At 44.2% G+C, this 19,821-nt stretch overlaps 1 protein-coding gene and 1 non-coding gene across 3 annotated transcripts in view; one reads left to right on the top strand and one right to left on the bottom strand.

Moving 5' to 3' along the window:
• SYNE2 (spectrin repeat containing nuclear envelope protein 2) overlaps positions 1-19,821 on the bottom strand; it is a 376,350-nt gene that overhangs the window by 17,647 nt on the left and 338,882 nt on the right. For both annotated transcript variants that reach the window (XM_025391361.1, XM_025391362.1), the window contains exons 99-101: positions 19,118-19,284; positions 6,173-6,335; positions 191-378 (exon numbers count right to left, since the gene is read on the bottom strand). In XM_025391361.1, coding sequence (XP_025247146.1) covers positions 191-378; positions 6,173-6,335; positions 19,118-19,284 — 518 coding nt within the window. The remainder of the gene's footprint in view (positions 1-190; positions 379-6,172; positions 6,336-19,117; positions 19,285-19,821) is intronic.
• Positions 8,387-8,493, top strand: LOC112629651. Its single transcript, XR_003120729.1, has one exon. It is a non-coding gene; the product is annotated as a U6 spliceosomal RNA (small nuclear RNA).

Raw genomic sequence — 19,821 nt, 5'->3', positions numbered from 1 at the left:
AGCTGGAGAGAGACATGACTCCTGTTACATTTTTCTTGAATAAATCCTTTGATAAGCATTGGGCCTTCTCTGCCAATACCTGGCGCATTTCTAAGTGAAATGAACAGAACAGTTACTGTGAATGAGGTCAGAAGGGTGTACTGAGTTCGGCTGACCATGCTGAAGACATTTGGGGGAGCTTAGTTCTTACTTCATGCGCCGCTCCATGGACATGGCACAAATGTTCCTCCAGCGTCTGTCCAGGCTCCTGGTGGTCTGCTGGATCGAGTCGCACTCAGTCTCATTTGCACAGGCATCGGAGTCGTGCAGTAGAACGTCACAGATGTTAAACACAGACTCCACCCCTGCGCTGTGTTGTTCAATATCTCGCTGTAGATCCTGTGATTACAACAGAGTAAGAAACCTCTTGAGACGTTGGTGACAGCAGGAAGGTCAGCATCAAAGGACCCCCGTTCCTCCCTCCCTTCTCCCAGCCCAGGGGATACTTCCCTGGGTGGATTTCCACCACGGGCTTGGCAGTACACATGGAATCCCTCTCATCTTTGTGTTACCCTTGTGCTGTAAGCACCTGACACAAAGTTGAAACACTGAAAACACCTAGGACTTGCGTGCTGAACCACGTGAGGGGTGGCACAGTGGTGGGCGTCGTCCTCTACTCACTGACAGGTGGCGCCATTACTGCTGAGAGCCCATTGCCCCACAGACTTTGGGTATGCATGGGATCTACTCCATACCACCCACCCCAAAGGGCTCCAGTTTAGACTTGGTTTCAGGTAAGTCTTTAGAAACTGAGTCTCTTCAGTAGGAACTCTCCACCTTTTATGGGCTACTGAACTCTTCAAACACACACCAAATTGTGCATGCAGCAGTGTGCGTGCCCACAGGCTCCCCGTGAGCTCATTCAAGGGCTTCATGAGCCCACGGGAGGAATTCTGGCAGACAGACCCAGCCTCCCCAGCCGATAAAGCCCAGCCAAGGCTGCGGTGGCTTGGGGAGAGGCAGGGTTTCTGCAGTCTTGTCCTTTGATGGGGAAAGTGATGCAATCCCCAATTCGGGAAAAGGAACATTTGTGAAGAGAAAATGCATGGTCATAGGAAAAACTGGAAAACCTCTTTATGAATAAACATGGCACTTTTAGTCATCATCGGATAGTAACACTGCTGCACCCCCATGGGTGGGCTGCAGGGAGGGAGGGAGATGAGGAACCTGTTTGTTTTGCCATTCTGGAAGAGTTAGGCATCCCTGATGTCCAAATTCTGTGACAAGTGACACGAGACCACATCATTAGTTTTAATATCCAAATTACATTGTGAGAAAGCAAAGACTAAGTTAAATTCTATTTTAATTATTTCATAATATACCAATTTCTGAAATCTACACTACTTTAAGCCACTATTAACTAGACTAAATCCAGTTCCCAGGACTCAACAAATTTCAGTTAATAAGAGGACTATATTATAAATGGTAGCTGTCACCATCTACAGAAAGGCAATATAAGCTTCATTCCAGGTCACTTTGATATTTAAATAATTTGAGATTATTACTACATTACTAGATGGGACCACTATTTTCTTACTTTTCTTTTTGAGACAAGGGTCTCAACTCTGTCATAGTGCTGCGATCTTGGCTCACGGCAACCTCTGCCTCCCAGGCTCAAGCGATCCTCCCACATCAGCCTCCCAAGTAGCTGGCCACCATACTCGGCAATTTTTTGTATTTTTGGTAGAGATGGGGTTTTGCCATGGTGTCCAGGCTGGCCTCCAACTTCTGAGCTCAAGCGATCCACCCTCCTCAGACTCCCAAAGTGCTGGGATTACAGGGGTGAGCCACCGTGCCCAGCCCCTATTCTTACTTTTCTTCATATAAATGCGCAATTCCGATCGTTGTGTGTTTAGGTTGATATGAGGGAATAAAATGCCAACCCACCAACCGAATTTTAAATCAGGCAGTTCCTAACACTGATCCTGAGTACAAACGACCACCACCAGGTTATATTCAGAAGAGATGTGTTGTCCACTTGGCCACCCCGTGTGCACTGTGAAGAATGTGCAGGGTATTTCGTTAGAGCTCTGCAGTGTGGGTGGAAGGCCTGTTATGCTCGAATGGTGGGAGTCTCCCTGGAGTCAATTTGAGGACTGACTTTAAAGTTATTATGTCTAAATAAAATTCCAGTTTTAAGAACTCTTACCGGTTCATAGCACTGTCGTGGGGCCCTTCTAAAATCAGAAGATATATGTCCTATTTAAATATTAAAATAATAAATTAGGAACCCTGATACTGGTGTTAAATAAATAATACTCGTCACTTATAACTGAAAAATGCCCATGACCTCATCTGGCTCCAGGTGGGTAAGGTCTAGCTGAAAAGCAGAGAGAGGTTCTAGTTTATGGACAATATGAATGCTCTGTATTTTAATAAACTCTGCAATTATCCTACATTATTTATTCAGCTTACATTGAATCAAATGGCTAAAGAAAACTGATTTAATATTTAGGGTAAATGGCCGTAAGAAATGAGCTCTACAATAATTTATAAAAGAACATCAATATCTTGGTTTAAAAAAAAGCTCAAACATTTTCAAAACTTTCTCAAAACTTTTCAAAAACATTTTCGAAATTTTTTTTAAAACCACGTAAAACACCACGCAATGGCCTACTAGTTACCTTGTACAATAGAAAATACAGTGCCAGACTACCTTTTAAAATGCAGACCATTTAAGTGCTAGACAGGAACATTTTGCAAACTGAAATAATCCTACCACTAGTATCCACAGAGATGTAAGTCTGCACAAGAATTAGGTCTTAGAAACTGTCCAAATCTAGAGAAAAAGTAGATTTAAGAAACAACATAAAACATTGAGAAAGACTTTTGCTGACAGTTCCAACAGGCTCCTGTTCACTTTGTTTTTCTGCCCCTGGGCAGGTGACACAGAACACTGAGGTTGGGGAGGAACTTGGGGGTTGGGGGGTACAGAGCAAGAGGAGATAGACCTGAAACTGGAGAAGAGAACGCAGCCAGAAGAATGAGAATAAAAAGGAACCAAAAACAGAAGGTAAGGGAGGCTGAGGAGAAAAAAAGCAGGCTGAAAAGACAGAAAATCATATAGGGTGAAACCCCAGTGCCAGCTCCTGAATGTCTCTGTGGGAGGGGCTTGGGTAGCAAGTGGGACAGGGGGGTGTTGGGATGGTTCAGGGGGCGTGAGGTGAAGCTCAGCTGGCCCACGGCAGGGGCTATTCATTAGCCGATGGAAGGGTAACTAACAACTCCTCCAAGCCACCATCTGGCACACCCCACAGAGAAACAAGAAACCAACCAATGAAAAAACTAGGACAGGGATCTTAAAAAGTTTCAACGAAAGTGGTTTGTGATTTAAATGTCACAAAATTGCCACTACTTCCTGTGCATTTTAAAGATGATATATTCCATAGGAATAACCCCCATTACCTTATACCTAAAGGTGTTCTATGTAAGAAAGGCGAAACAGAAAGGACTTTTAGAGGGTCTGACCCCTCCCCGACCAGGTGCATTACAGTGAGGATCCAGGGACATCATGGCTCTTAGCTACTTTGGGGGGCCGAGGGCTTTTGCATAAGGCAATGCTAGGTGATGCCATGTTTTTAGGTCTTATTTTTGGAAGCAATTAATTTATTATATTTAGTTTGAAAAGTAAACATAGGTAAGGTGGTTTTCTAACCCAGACCAAAAATGGTCACTAGGTAAGGTTTTAAAAAGTGGCCCATACATAATTATTTTGTGTAACACATTTGTTGCCAGTGTTTTGGATGGGGTACTTAAGGTCTGAGTTTAGTATAATATAAATACACTGTAACTTATTCTTTTTAACAAAAATACTAAAAGTATCCTGAGATCATCTGTGGTAGGCAGAATAATGACAATGACACCCTCCAACACACACACAGACATCCAGATCCTAATCCTGGAATCTGTGAATCTGTTAGATTACACAGGGAATTGCAGTTGCTAATCAGCTGACCTTGAAATAGGGAGATTATCCGGGATTAGCAGGGTGGGCCCACTGTAATCTTAAGGGTCCTTAACGGCAGAAGAGGAGGCAGCTAGAGGGAGATGTGACTATGAAGAAAGACACAGAGAGATGCAATGTTGATGACATTGAAGGCAGAAGAGGCACATATGAGCCAAGCAATGTGGGTGGCCTCTAAAGCCAGAAAAAGCAAAAAAAATGGATTCTCCCCAGAGCTTCCAGAAAGGAACACACAGCCCTGATGACATCCTGATCTTAGCCCAGTGAGATCCATTTCAGATCTCTAACCTCCAGAAATATAATAAATTTGTGTTTTTAAGCTGCTAAATCTGTAATTGGTTACAACAGTAGTAGAAAACTAACACAGTATCTAACTTCTACACAATAATGGTAGTCCTGAACACCAATTCCATTTATTTTTTTTTTTTAAAGTAACCAAGGGATAGAAATGTCACTAAGGTGATGCTGAATTCTATAAAGAGAGAATTTTCAAATCAACCAGATTGAAATTATGTGCCACTGCAGGATGGGAAGAAATAAGGCTAAGAGAATAGCAGTGGCTCCAAATTGTATGCTTTTGGGAACAAATTCTCTGCAATTTAATTAATTTAATGTTCTGTCACACTTTGGATTTAAAAAAAATTAACACACTATCAAGAGCCCCAGCAAAATCTAGCCAGCCATTCTTTAAGAGGAAAGGTATTGACAGCTTCCATATAATCTACCTGAAAAAACTCACTACTCAAGGTAAATTCATTTGCAAAGCCTTGCCTTTTCACAGACTGTTCAAAGACATTCATCCTAGTGGATCACACTTTTAAGTAAAACTGATGTATTCAGTAGCTGTGACTCCAATGAGAGAGGCATTAAAATCTCTGTAATGTCCATTAAAATTCCATAATACCTATATCAATATTCTTTTCTGCACAAAGCAAAGACAGAGTCTAGATGACCTCGATGAAAAAGACATGCTTAAAGTTCCAAAGCTAAGTGGAAAAACCAGTATTTTTAATTTGTAGCATTACTAAATCATACTAGCTTGAAAGCCAGAGAACAGGCATCATTTAAACAGTAATTGTAATAGCACTTAGAAAAGTCAAGAGCAGGGAGGGCCAAGGCATGGCGGTGCCTGCCTGCAGTGCCATCTACTCAGAAGGCTGGCGTGGGAGGATCACTTGAGCCCAGAAGTTAAAGACCAGCCTGGGCAATACAGTGAGACACCACCTCTTAAAAAATGTCAACAGTAGCACCAAATATTGAATCTGGTGAAAAAGGTTCACCCTCAATCCTGTCTCTAAGCATCTGTGGTATGTGGTGTGTGGTGGAGGCTTAACGTGAAGAAAACAGATTCGACTCTGAGAATCATACTGCTTCTACAGTCAAAACAGAATCTGCCCACAGGTCTGAGAAAAAAGAGGTGAACAAAAGCTAAAGAAAGATTAAGATAAACTTAGCTATTTAAAAAACAAAATAAAGACAAATCCAGGCATTGCATGTGAGAATGAGCATGTGGCCATGAGACCAGGGAAGTCAGGAAAGTGGATTTGATAAACCAGTGACGTCAAATAGCACCTACCAGGTGGGTACAATGAGAAACACTGGCAGAACTCAGCAGCTTTCAAACTGCACAATTTCCAGGATTGGCTCAGAGCATGCATATCTGATAACAAAAATGCACAGAGCATTGCAGCTCTTAAAAGTCTTCCTAAACTATTGGGTCCAAGCATGTTCCTTATCACACCTTTTCTTGTTTTAATTTTTTAAAAAGCTGTGCCAGACACACAGAATATTATCCCATAAGAACCTTCCTTGGTTAGAAAAGTTGCTTTTCTTTCAATTAGTTGCCTTTCAAAACTATATTAACAAAACACAACAAAGATCAGAGTCAAAAAAAAGACATAATTTTAAAAATCTTATTTACCACCAAGATTAAGGTTTGCATCTTAAACATTATTCACACAGTTTCACAAAAAGCTACATGAATGTGGGAGGGAGCACTCAAGAGATGGATATAAGAACATGGAAAGATGGTCAGTTTTCTCTGGAAAAAGCAAACCAACGTTATGAAATGTGAGCACGTGAAAACACACAGCTATACGGGGAAGGCCTGAGTCAGTGCACATCGCGGACACCCATACTCTTGCAGGAGCTCATTTCTGATTGTCCCACCTGCTGCTCAGCGAGCCTCTTCTGGATCTCTTGATCATCGCAGACATCATAAACAACAGGCTTGGAAAGCTCAGACTCAATTCGAGCCAACCAGGTGCGAAGGTTGCTCATGTTTTTGTCCAACTGCTGAATAAAAGCAAAGGTCTCCTTCAACTTCTTCACCCTACACATATTTGCAGAAAAACAAAACAAACAAACAAAAAGTGATGGAAATCAAAAGCCCAATACTTAGTGGTAGAAGAACGTTCCAATAAGAGCATTGCAGGGTAAAAAAGAATCTATTTTGCTTTGATTTTATATCAGAACAACTCTCATGTCACCAGATACGAGTTCTCAGAGAACATGTGAAGCTTTGCAAGGCTGTTGCCTCTGTTGACTTTCGAAAGGACGGAGAGTTAATCCACCCATGCAAATGGAAGTCCTATCATTCCCAGAGTGAGATCCTCTGAGACCCAGTTCATCTTCCTGGGGCTTCAGAGGTGAGAAGATAGCCATTTTTTCCTAAGTGAAAATAACCACTACTGACTTCTGCCCAGTTTCTGCCGTGTATATGCCTGAGATTACAGCAGCCGGTGATCTACCCTGGGAGATTAAAGATGTTACACGCCTGGTTCACTTGGTGGTATTTGGTCCACAAGGCCTCGCATGGGACCCTCCCCTTTGGGTAAGCAGAGAATATGTGCCAAGCCCTACTGCTTCAGTATGAGGGGTTCACCCAGCCGTACACAATGAACCAGCCCATGTGGGTAGATTATGGGGCATCTCTGCCTGTCAGAAAGGGAGGGGCAAAGGAAATCTGCATGCAAGCGCAGTTCTAAATGGGATCTCCCTCACCAGTCTGCCTCAGCTCCCATCCAGCCCAACTCGGCATGGAGCAGATTTGAAAGCACACGCATGGCATCAGTACAACTTGGCGTGCACGTCCACATGCTGTCAAGGGGACGTGATGTAGCTGTTGAGGGAAAACAATCTTTTTCTGACATATATACTAAAATAAAATGCTCCAATAAACCGCTTTCCTTAAAGTCCTAAGGCAGAGTGAGTAGAGCCAGGATCTGTCCTGGCGTTCTGTGGGATTTGTAGTTAATCTCAGACACTTAAAAGTAATGGCTCTAACCACTGATCAATACTTACGTTGTTGGGAGATGCTGTCAGAACTGCGCCCCATGGCTGGGAGCACTAGAGCGATAAATGAGGGCACCGACCCTAACTCTCAGGAAACACTGCGCTGCATGCCACCATCACCTCTTACTTGACTGAACAACCTCCTCTCAGCCCCCTAGACTTCCTGCCCACCTTTGGTTCTGTAGCCAAAATGTAAGTAAGTTTCAGAAGGCAAGTCCGATCCATGCTCAAAGCTTTCAATAGTCCCTGCCCTACCCTGAAAACCGGTTCAGCCCCTTGATCTCTGTACCTCAAGCATTCAGGGGCCACTCTGCCTCTAACCTTGCACTCTCTCAGACACCCACCAGGACAGGGAGCGCCATGGCCAGGCTGCAGCCGGCCAGTTTCCACCGCACACACAGCACCTCCCACAGTGCCTGATGGGCAGGATGCTCTCCACAAATGCTTGGTGAATGGACAAATATGGACATTCCGCTAGAAGCTATGATTTAAGTGGACCATGGAGTAGTCATATAAGTGTGGATTAAAAAAAAAAATGTGTATCTTACAACTTACCAAGTCAATCCCAGGGACTGACTTCTAGCTCTATTATCAGCTACTTTTAAGATTTAGTGAAAGTCCTTTCACCTCAGCCCCCTTATTTCTAGTACACCCTCAAAGCCGCTTAAGCTTCAGGGAGGTGGCAGCATCGGGTGAGGTGAAGGCCAGAACTCCGGAGGCAAGCAGACCTGGACCCAAGATCCATTCTCCCATCTAAGAGCTCTGCACGCTGCAACGTACCTAACCGCAGACTCTCAGTTTCCTCACGATCTGCAAGATTACCCACCTTGCAGGTGGTGGTGAGACTGAAATAAGAGGCTTCATGTAAAGTCATCTGCACAGAGTGGACACTGGACCACATGACGCTACAGTCATGCTTTATTTACATGGCACTGGACATCACAAAGTTCTTTCATCAGTGTTTTATTCTCAAGGGCAAGCTTGGAAGAAGGATGTGTGGTCTGGAGATAGAAGAACACAGACTCTGTGGTCAGGGCCTGGGTTTGCGTCCTGGCCATGTTTAATGCCATCTATAAAATGGTGTTCACAGTGCTCGCTTCGGCCGCACATATACTAAAATTGGAACGATACAGAGAAGATAAGCATGGCCCCTGCGCAAGGATGACAAGCAAATTCGTGAAGCGTTCCATATTAAAAAAAAAAAAATGGTGTTCACAGTAGTACCTTCTTTCACTGGGTAGCTGAGGGGACTGAATGTGAAAGGCAGAATGCCTCGGAGATAAATGCCCGTTTTCCAAATTACATTCTTACCACAAACACCACAAGGATACGTTCCCTTCAGAGCCACAGATGATTTATTTAAAAGGAAGTCATGGAATCCAGGACCAGGCCTGGATGTAGCTATAACCTAGATCCCACCTTCATTCCTATGGTTTCAGAGGTTACACCCTCCTCACCCCAGTATCTTGCCACCTTGATTGCCCTGGTTCCAGAAAGAACACTCCAGGCAACTACCAGCGTAGCTGGGACCCCCTGGCACCGTGGGACAAGGAGTGCTCCAGGCAGTTCCTGAAGGACTGCCCTCCTGGAAGGCTCTGCCGGAGAAGAGGCCCAGCCACGAGAGCGTCCCTGGGGGTGGGGGAAGGGCTCAGGCTCGTGACCTCTGCACAGCTCTCCCGCCCTCCCCACTTCTCCCTCTGCCCAGAATGAAATCTCCCACGGCCTTCCTCTAGCCCCTGACCCTATTCCACCCTAAGAATCCCAGCCTCTTTCTTATTTTGAAAAGAAGAGGGCTAGAATCCAAGTATTTATTTATATATTTTTTTCTTTTTCCTTGTTTCCTCTCTTCTAACTTAAAAGCAATTAACACACCGAAGAATGCACGTATTTAAATGAAGGGAGCTAACTAGCAACACAATTGCCTGGGTACAGACCCACAGGGCTGTGGTGATCCTGAACTGTTAACCGTGGGGTTAGGTGTGCGACACCCAGAGAGGGTATGGAGAAGGTGGGGGAATAATTTGCTTGGTTTTCCCACGACTCTGGTATCCAAAATGGGGTGCTCAGGACAAACCAGTGGGGTGTAGGAATAAAATACGAGACTGTCTACTGTCATCCCGTTCTTTTAAAATTTCTACATGTATGTTTTACAATGATAAACTTTATTATTAAAATGAAACATCTGTATCCCACGCTGATGGCCACATGTGCCAGGCCTGTTGTGCTTCACGTTAGCAACTCATTTGCTTTTTTTTTTGAGATGGAGTCTCTATCACCTATGCTGGAGTGCAGTGGTACGACCTGGGCTCACTGCAACCTCCGCCTCCCAGGTTCAAGTGATTCTCCTGCCTCAGACTCCTGAGTAGCTGGGATTACAGGCACCTGCCACCATGCTCAGCTAATTTTTGTATTTTTAGTAGAGACAGGGTTTCCCCATGTTGGCCAGGCTGGTCTTCAACTCCTGACCTCAAGTGATCCAGCTGCCTCAGCTTCCCAAAGTACCAGGATTATAGGCATCATTTCCTCTTCATAACAATGCTAGGAGATAGGTAATATTATTATCCCTACTTGACAGATGAGGAAACCGAGGCACAGAGAGTAAAGAGCTCACGCAAGTCACATGGTCAATAGTGGAGGCAGGATTCTAACCTGGGCAGTCTGGTCTGGAGCTGCTGTTCCTAAGTACTACCCATCCTCTCACATAATCCTACACACACTAACATGCACATCCTGTTGGTACAGGATCGTTTTGCTGCAGTCAGAGAACATGACCAGAAGTCTGGACTCGTAGCTCAGGATACACTGGGGGGTAGGAGCTGGTATAGTGGATGCTAAAACCGGGGGCTCTTGGCAGGTGCCTGGGGAGGAGGCCAGAAGGCTCGATACACGCTGCCCATGTTTCCCCTCCCTGATTTTCTTTCAGTAATCACTTAGCCATGTGCCTTGTCTTGGATCCTGCACAGACCCTTGGATTCAGAGATAGCTGGAAGATAGGCCTTCTTCCCAGAGAGGTCATCACCTAATTCAGATGTAATGTTGACATTGTAATACAACATAGGAGTTGCTCAATAAATAGCTGTTGAAGGAGTAAATGATGTTCACTCATACCTTCCAATTTGTCTGATTTGTCTTCTTCATAAAAGAAGTGGCCAAGTTAGATTTTTAAAGAAAAGCTGTAAAGACCAGAGCATATCAGAGCCCTTTTCCCACAAAGCAGTGTGCTGCCAGCCTAGAAGCCACCCCTGCTCCTCAGCCCCGGTTTCACACAGGGCCAATGAAGCGCTGACAGACACTCACATCACAGGCATACTTAGTGCAAGTGAAAGAGGAGGGGAAGGTGGGAGGGAAGGAAAAGAAGGTCACCAAGAAGTGACAAAGCACTCATCCAGCCAGGATTTAGCCGGTATATGCCAAACTCCATCCAGAGGCCTAATACCCCCAAATGCCTGGGAGTCTAAATGTTGCTCTTCTGATCATCAGGTAATGACTGACCCTGGGACCCATCAGGTACACGGCGGAGTGTGCATCGTTCTGTTCTGTGCAGACGCTGTAACCTAATCATCACCTGTCCCAGGCCAGGAAGCGTTTGTCTTTTGCCAACCCAGGCGACTGACCTCCACGTTAGGCCTTGTTAATACTGCTCTTGAAAAATTTGAAATCTCGAGTTAATATCTGGAAATAAGAAAACCTATTCAGAAACCAGCCTGCTGGCACACAGAAGCAACCTCAACACTGCCTGACATCAACCACCTGAGCAGTTTGCTGCCGCGGCCCCCATCTCTGCACTCGCCCGGGCTTGGACCCGGTGCTCTGAACATTTCTCACATAGACATTTCAACAAATAACCTTTCTCCAGGAAAAAGCAGCATGATTTTCTGAATTAAATCCCAGTTCTGAGAATCAGAAAAACAAAATTTTTAGGTACAAAAGCAAAGTTTTCCACCTGCATAGGCTCTTTATTGAGAGACCTAAAGCAAAATGTTTTCTATGAAACCAAACAAAAGAATTATGCCTAAGAGCTGCTTTAAATTACAAGAGTTCCTTTGCAGTAATTATGGGTAAAAATGCAGAAAACAATCAAGGCAAATAAAGTTTTTCTTTTAACTAGCGATGGATGAGAATATAACAATGATAAACACTGCTCTCCTTCCAAACAAACAAAATCAAGCCAGGTTGGCATCATTCTATATACCAAGCCTAAGCCTTAACAATGTATGATGAAGGCTTTACATGTCACATTTATACATATGGAATAATTTACCATTTAGTCCTATCCTCTATGTGCTCAGGAGTCTACAGTTAAATTATAAAAGCCCTAAATTAGCCTAAGTGAACAAAAAAATTCCTATGCCTAATTTAAAAAATACTAAGGAAAACTGAGATGGTTCAAGTATTCGAATTTGTACTGAAATAAACAGTCAAACCTGTGGGCAGCTGTCAGTTGCAAAAAACACTGTAGAAATCTTGTACAATTGTATCTTTTCACATGACTAAACATCCTTATGGTAAAATAATGCATTACTCCAAGATCCTGAAGCCCTGATTTAGGGGCAGAGGCATTACAATACACGTCTGAGCTCATTGCCTCTTTGAAGCATTTTTGTCACCGGAGGACTTCCATTTTCCACACCGCATAATCACTCCTCTGCCCTGCTTGTCAGAGGCAGACTGCAGACACCACACGCATGCTGACGCTGGGAAAGAACCCATCCCCCGATGGCTGAGCACAAACACGCCGCAGCCACCATCTCATCGGTGATTTCTATTGTAACCAAAGCGACACAGCCAGAGAGCAAGACACAAGGGACAGCACCCGGCGCCTCGGCCCTATGCAGAGCTGATGATGAAAATGGCACTTACTGTTGATGAGAAAAAATCATTCCTTATGTTTAAGCGAAAGCTCCAAGTTCCCGGCCGCACCTCCACCTCCCAGGGCCGAGGCAGCCCCTCCCCCTGCCCGGCGTGCCCTCTTCACTGGTTCAGCATCTTGTACAGAGGCGGACGCAGCCCTCTCCAAGGCTCCTTGTGAGCATGGCTGGCTCGCAGGCACAGGGCAATGCCAGCAGGAAGGAAGACACCTTCTCCCCTGCTAACTGCAATTTTTAATCTCAGTTTTCTCCCTTCCAATAAACAAATATCTCCAGCTCTTTCCTCACACACACAGTCTTTGTTCTGACGCTCCAGGATTGCAACGCTGGGAGAAGAAAGTCACAGTGTTATCTTGGCTATGGGTTATTTATGAAGTGCTATAAACGGAGAGACGAAACATTTAATTTGGGGCAGGCAAAAGAGGATTTCTGTCCTCCACAAATTAAATTTCTCTGTTTCAGGTTTAAAAGAAACAGCAAAATCTGAAGCCCCTGAGTCCAATAGGAATGCCTTCCTCTTGTCCTCTTGAAGAAGAAATTTCCCTGTGGGGGTTTTCTGCTCTGTCCTTTTGGTCCTGAACATCCTGGTTTAGGAGGGTCAGATAGTTCATTTAGTTTATCTGCTTCATGCACAAAAATTCTATTTTGCAGTATAAAGGGAATTCATTGCAGAGGAAGAAATTTTGTAACTTTCCTTGCTAGCTCCTCCCAGGACTTACCATAATGTGTCTGAAAATTCCACCTTATTCATACCCTCAGTTTCTCCGGACAATCCTGAGTGGCAGCGCTTGGTTTGTGTCTAGTCTACCTCAGACTCATTCCCAGCCTTATTCTGAGACTCGATATCATTTTTCAGGAGTCCCTAAAGCCCAACATTTAGTCATTATTGTATCCCCACCTTGAAACATAGCAAACACATGCTACACCAGTGGAATCAGAAGTGCAGACCTGGCAATAGTTCTCCCAAAATGCTGCATCGAACTCAGGCCCACGTGGTTGGCTGTTCCTGCAACCTGCTGAGCACGAACCTCTGAGGCTCAGTACACTGGACCTGCCTGATGCCGGCCATCAGGATACTTGCTCATTACGCCAGTGACGGCTACTCTTTCCTTGGGGGAGCTCCTCAATCCTCAAGGAAGCCATTTCTGCAGGGTCTGGGAACAGCGGCCACCCATTCTAGAGGCAGAAGGATCAGACTGATGGGAAGGAAAATGGAAGTGAGGAGGCTCACATCTGGCTCCCCCTGTGCTAAAATAATCCCTAAATCCTTCCAGTCCCACTGGATCAGGCAACCTGCTAAGACCAACGCAAGTCAACTTCGTGACTAGCAACATTGTTTGGTCTTCCAGAAAACCTTGAGAAAATACAGATAAGAGCTTGAGACCAATGAAAAGCTTTATCAGTCTAAAAAGGCACACATATTTCTGCCCATTCTGCAAGGCATGGAAAACAATCTTAACACACAACTGCCACGGTCATAACTTCTGAGTTTAATGATAACATTTTAATTGCCACTATTATAAAATAGGTGAGCTTTTCAGGTTGGCAGGCAAAATTTAAAAGTTATGCTTAGTTTAAAAAGTTCCTTTGGATGGATTTGATATTTCTGATAGTGAGAGCAATTCAGTGTAAACAGGAAGGAGCTAATCTTTGAGGTCATACGGTACTAGGAAAGCCCCTCCTTGTCAGTGGCTTAATAAGGACGACAGGCTTTGCTAGTGGTGCTACCGTCAGAAATTCAGGAAAGAGAACATAAAATTGATGACATTTGTTCATGACATGTTATAAACATCTTCCATAACGAACATTTAGAAAGTACAGATAAGCAAAAAGAAAATTAAAATCATTTTCATTAAAATGATTCCAACCAAGAGAAAAACCAATGTAAACTTTCTCGGAGGGTATGCCTTTCTACTTCGCTGTCCAACCTATATCAGCAGGCACTGAACGCTTTCATCAGATTATTCACACATGCTGCTAGAAAGAGCCTTTAAAAAGAGTTCCTCACCCTGATCCCAAGTCTCTAAAAGAATTCACCAAAATGTGCAACCTGCCAGAGGGACTCACTGAAGACACAGCCCCACCTGTGTCTACAGAGCTCCGGTTCATATGACAAGCTGGGTTTTCATTAAGGAAATGGGGAGGGAGTTCTGGGAAACAAAAGTAGATGAATTTTTAAGGAGTTCAACTATTGGATTTTTAAAACTAAGGGGAGGCATAGGTGAGATCAGGTGGCAGGTCAACTCCTTCTCTGGCATCAGTCCCATTGAGGGGATGAGATCCAAGGACCGTCTTTTCAGAGCTTCAGACTGTGCTGGCTGTGAAGGTTAACCCTGCATCTTTTTGTCTGTCACCCAACAATTTGTATCTCAGCTGTTCTTAGGTAATCCAGATGCCTCCAAAACAGAGGATCACACATATTGGCAGTTCTGAAGGACACTTTCTTTAATTTAGTTGTCTGTCCTGCGTTCGGAAGTTTTGCTGAGTCACTTTTCAAAGACGTTATCGAAGGCTGGGTGCGAGTGGCTCATGCCTGTCATTCCAGCACTTTGGGAGGCAGAGGTGGGAGGATCACTTGAGCCCAGGAGCTCAAGACCAGCTTGGGCAATATGGTGAAACCCCATTTCTACAAAAAACAAACAACAACAACAAAAAATTATCTGGGCATGGTGGTGTGTGCTTATAGTCCCAGCTACCTGGGAGGCTGAGGCAGGAGAACTGTTTGAGCCTGAGAGGTCGAGGCTTCAGTGAGCTGTGACTGTGCCATTGTATTCCAGCCTGGGTCATACAGCCAGACCTCGTCTCAAAAAAAAAAAAAAAAAAAAAAAAAAAGAAGAAGAGAAAAGGAAGGAGAGTGGCTAATAGGCACAGTCAAAAAAAAAAAGTTTAGAATATTTCTTGTCGTCAACTTGGGTTCTACATAATTACAATCCCCAAACATATATACAATCAGCATCAGGGAGTCTATGTAATGCTTTAAATGACCTCTGTTGAAAGTATCTGCATGTTTCATAAGAGTGTAGATGTCACCATTGCGAGAAGCTGCCCAAGGGCCCATGAGAACTTTTAAAAGCTCCCAGAGCAACTCTGAGGGACAGCCAGTCACGGGCCTCTCTATACCCACACCAGGGCCCATGTAATCTTATGTGCATGTTTCTGTCCCGGGCAGAGTTCCCACTGTCCTTGGCTAAATTATCGACCTTCTCTGAGCTGCAATTTCCCTCTCTGTAAAATGAAGAATCACACTGACTTTGCAGTGTTGTTTTAAGAATTAAAATGAAATAATCTATGTGAGGAAACTGGCACTTAAAAAATAAGCAATGTTGGTTTCCTCTCCTATCTATCCAACAATGGAGTCTACCACCCGAAATGATCAGAAATCTAATGTAGTTTTTAAGGAAGCCTATCCTAAATTCCATTTTTTCCTCCAGTGAATTAAACCTGATTTATTGAGGCCTTGGACTTCTGAAAACCGTTCTAAACCTTAGTTTTCTAAAACCATTCTAAACCTTAGTCTTCTAAAACCATTCTAAAGTTAGTTTTGTAGTTAAGATCTTGCAGTAACGAGGCCAGGTACCTACATAGGATCGCCTTCCAATCTTTTTTTTTTCTTTTTGAGACAGAGTCTCAAAATGTCACCCAGGCTGGAGGGCAGTGGCACAATCTCGGCTCACTGCAACCTCCGCCTCCCAGGTTCAAGTGATTCTCCTGCCTCAGCTTCCTGAGTAGCTGGGATTACAGGTGTGTGCCACCACGCCCAGCTAGTTTTTATAGTTTTGGTAGAGACGGGGTTTCACCATGTTCACCAGGCTGGTCTCAAACTCCTGACTGCAGGTAATCCAACTGCTTCGGCCTCCCAAAGTGCAGGGATTACAGGCGTGAGCCACTAAGCCTGGCCAATCTTATTTTTAACAAGAAATGCTCTTCCCTGCCACAGGGCCAAAGCAGCAGAATACTGTGGGTAGGATGGAAGACGCTGCATGATGTCCTAGATCCTGTGGGCAAATGAAGCCATCAGGGCACCCTGCAGAGCAAGTTCTTGTTGCCACTGTTCAAATGTAAAGTTTGCAGCCTGTGCTTCCAACCCTTCCCTTCCTTTGTACAACGCCCAGGGTGAAGTCAGCATCAGGGATTCTATGTAAGGCTGATTCTATGTAAGGCTGATTATGACAGGTCCAAGTTTGCTGCCTCAACCCACAGATTCACCTGAACAATACACTCAGCTAAGAGCTTCTTAGATTCTAGCTGTCTGTCTCAGCCTGGCCCTTGCTTTAAGATAAGAAAAATGATTCCCTCCCAAATTCCTCAGTGCTGAAGGGATTAGGCACTCAGCATGTACTGCTCATTTCAGTGTTTCAAATGAGAGGGTCTGGGCTGTCAGGGAGGTGAAACTGCCCGAGTTGAAATCCTGGTTACGTCACATGCTGGCTATGTAACTATGGGTAAGTTGCTTAGCTTCAGTCCTCAGTTTCCTTCTCAGTGTGTAAAATGGGACAATGGTATCTACTTTCCAGAATCACAGTGAAGTTTAAGTGAAATCATACACAAAAGGCATATTGCTAAGAATATAGGCAGCTGACAACATATTTGCTATTTCAACTCCTTTTCCCCCAGCTGTGCTTTCCAAAAAGATCAATAAAATTTTACCCACTGTTTTATCTCTTTCCCACCAAAAGGCTGGCTGAAGACAGGCAAAGAGTGAGCGAGGAAAGCAAACAGCCTGTTAAACTCCAAAGTGATATAAGCAGAGCATGAATGATTAAAAATGGACTGTCACTCTAACCTTCAAGAAACATTAGCCAGATCTTGATCCTGTATGATCCATGAATGCGTGTGATGCCATCATACCCTCGACTAGTGCCAAGGGCTCGAGAAGACTTACACTATAAAGGCAACCACAAAGACACAATTTATCCCACAGAAATGATCTTATTCTTAACGAATGCACTGAAACATTTATTCATTTCAACAAACATCTGATGCACTATTCTAAGCTCTGAGAATGAGGTAGTCCAGTTGCAGGCCTCACTGGCGAAAGACCTCTCATCACTAGAGGTCACCAACAGAATCATCTTCCACTCAATACACACACGACTTCAGAGCCTTCTCATGGAAAAGTAACTAAAACAACCACTCCATAAATGCTGGCTCACATGTGCTGTGCTGGCCCTATACCAAAGATATGATACATATCCTCACAGCAGACAGCACCAGTGGCCTCTGATGTAAGCCAATTAGACCCGTTTTACAGACTTAGAAACTGAGGCCTAGAAAGGTTAAATCACATACTCAAGTTTTCACAGTGAATAAGTGAGAAAGTCAGGAATGGTTCAAAACTTGTACTCCTAATCCTTACTTAGGTTTCCACCATGCATTTCTGTAGTTTTTTTTTCTTTCCCCCAATTGGCTGTGGAGAGAAGTTGAATTTGGGCCAGTCTATGTTGCCAGCCAAATCCCCCTAATATTCGTCTTCAGCAAACCCTCCACTGCTAAGGAACCAGGCATGACTCAGATATTTTTTCAGAAGGCCAATATTTAGCTGAGATTTAAAGTCCTCTAAGATTTAGCCCCAGCCCATCTTTCTAGCTCATCTCCTACGTTTGGGGCCAATGGGGCTTCTCTTCACTTCCTGAATGGCTTCGACGCTGCTCTATTCTGTACCTGTTTGCTCTCAACATATGTGTCTCTCTCTCTGCCACCAGTAACCGCAATCCCTCATTCAGGACCATCTGGGAACGCAGCCCCTCTGTAAGGATCTTCCTGATCCCAGGAAGATGGGATCTGAGCTCTCAAACCACTTGGTTTTACAGCTGCTCAGATACCTACTCCCACTAACGTAACTGACTCAACTTATTTAGCCCGGTGCCTCTGTTGACTGACTCAGGTTCACTTGTGGTTTCCAGTAAACAATGAGGTAAAGAAGATGCCAAATTATTAAGAGTATCTTACTTTCATCACCCCCCAATTCTTTATTCACCTTATAGGTTCCTGTATATTCCTAATTCTATGTGTTGTTCAAAACATCTGAGTATACTGCTATGGAAAGGACCTGTGTGGCCAGTGGAAGCACAGCTGCACAAGCAGTCCCAAGGCCAAGCGACTGTTCTCCGTATGCCAGGTGGCCACTGAATAAACATCCACTTGGGGTTTGTCTTTAGAGAGGGAATTTGAAGACATTTAAGAACTTCAGGCATCACCATCATTTTAGGGGGAGAGATAAAATTATCAGCACTATTTCTGATAAGATTGCACTAGCCAACATAGCTTTGATTTGTGGCCCTTTGATTTAGGACTTGGCTGTGTCCAAATCCACATCCTAGGACAAGACACCCATGGGAGACCTGGCACTCTGAGCCCACACACTTAGAGTAGACTCCTGCCCCTGCCTTGAGTGCGGGTGGCGGGGCAGTCATGGGCCCCCAGCCTCCAGAAACCAGGCCTGTGCCCTCACCTGCCTGATTTGCCATACTGAGGCAGGAGCAATAGGCATGGCTCCGCTGTGGGGACACATAAGTGCTAACACAGAGTCAGAATTTCTAAACAATACCCCCTCCGAAGGATCCCTTTCCAAGTAAGTTTCCAACCCTTATTTAAAACTACTCTAATGCATGTGAAGTTGTAAGCTAAAGAAAAAATATTAAGGTGGGATATACTAGCATCTAGTTTTTTTTATAACACGGAAAGAATTTCCACTCATTTTTATCAAACTTTGCCTTAATCTCAACATATGTGTCTCTCTCTCTGCCACCAGTAACCGCAATCCCTCATTCAGGACCATCTGGGAACGCAGCCCCTCTGTAAGGATCTTCCTGATCCCAGGAAGATGGGATCTGAGCTCTCAAAATTATAAAATTGCTGGATCATCTTAGAAGAAGGCTGGGCTCAGTTTACTAGATCTGTAAAGTAATTACTGTTCCTGGAGAGTAAGAATCATTTTTAGCCCATTTCTTACCTTGATCCGATGACATCAAAAAGATGTTGCCAACGATCGTTAATTTTGTTGAGCTTGTCATCGATCTCAGCTGCTCTCGATTTGTTGCTGGCCTTCATCAGCTGGTCACCCATCTGCTTTAACTGTAACTTGTTTTCACTAAACAAGTTTATTTCTTCCATGCAGTCCTGGCAAAGGCACCAAAACATTAAAAAAAAAATTAGCCAGGTATAATGGCTCATACCAATAATCCCAGCAGTTTGGGAGGCCGAGGCAAGAGGATCACTCGAGTCCAGGAGTTCAAGACTAGCCTGTGCAACATAGCAAGACCCCACTTCTGAAAAAACTAGCCAGGTATGCTGGCACATGTCTGCAGTCCCAGCTACTCGGGTGGCTGAGGTGGGAGGACCCCTTGAGCCCAGAAGGTTGAGGCTGCAGTGAGCTATGATCTCGCCACTGCACTCGAGCACAGTGAGACACTGTCTCAAAACCTCATACCTTCTAATGAAGCTAACTTTTCAGTGAGTAGCTAAAAAGTCAGGCAACGAGCATCAGGCAAATGCAAAATATGTAAGGCAATAATTACTTTGGTTTTAATAGTTACCTAATTCAAAAGCTCTCTGTTTCCTCTCACAGATTTCTTTTAACCTACTTGCGAACTGAGGACAACTGAGCATAACTAATTAGGCTGCTGTCGTTTACAGTTTTCTAGAGGGTTGACTGAG

Source organism: Theropithecus gelada, chromosome 7b (assembly GCF_003255815.1).
Source record: "Theropithecus gelada isolate Dixy chromosome 7b, Tgel_1.0, whole genome shotgun sequence".
Classification (NCBI taxonomy): domain Eukaryota; kingdom Metazoa; phylum Chordata; class Mammalia; order Primates; family Cercopithecidae; genus Theropithecus; species Theropithecus gelada.
This window is presented reverse-complemented; position numbering and strand designations above follow the sequence as displayed.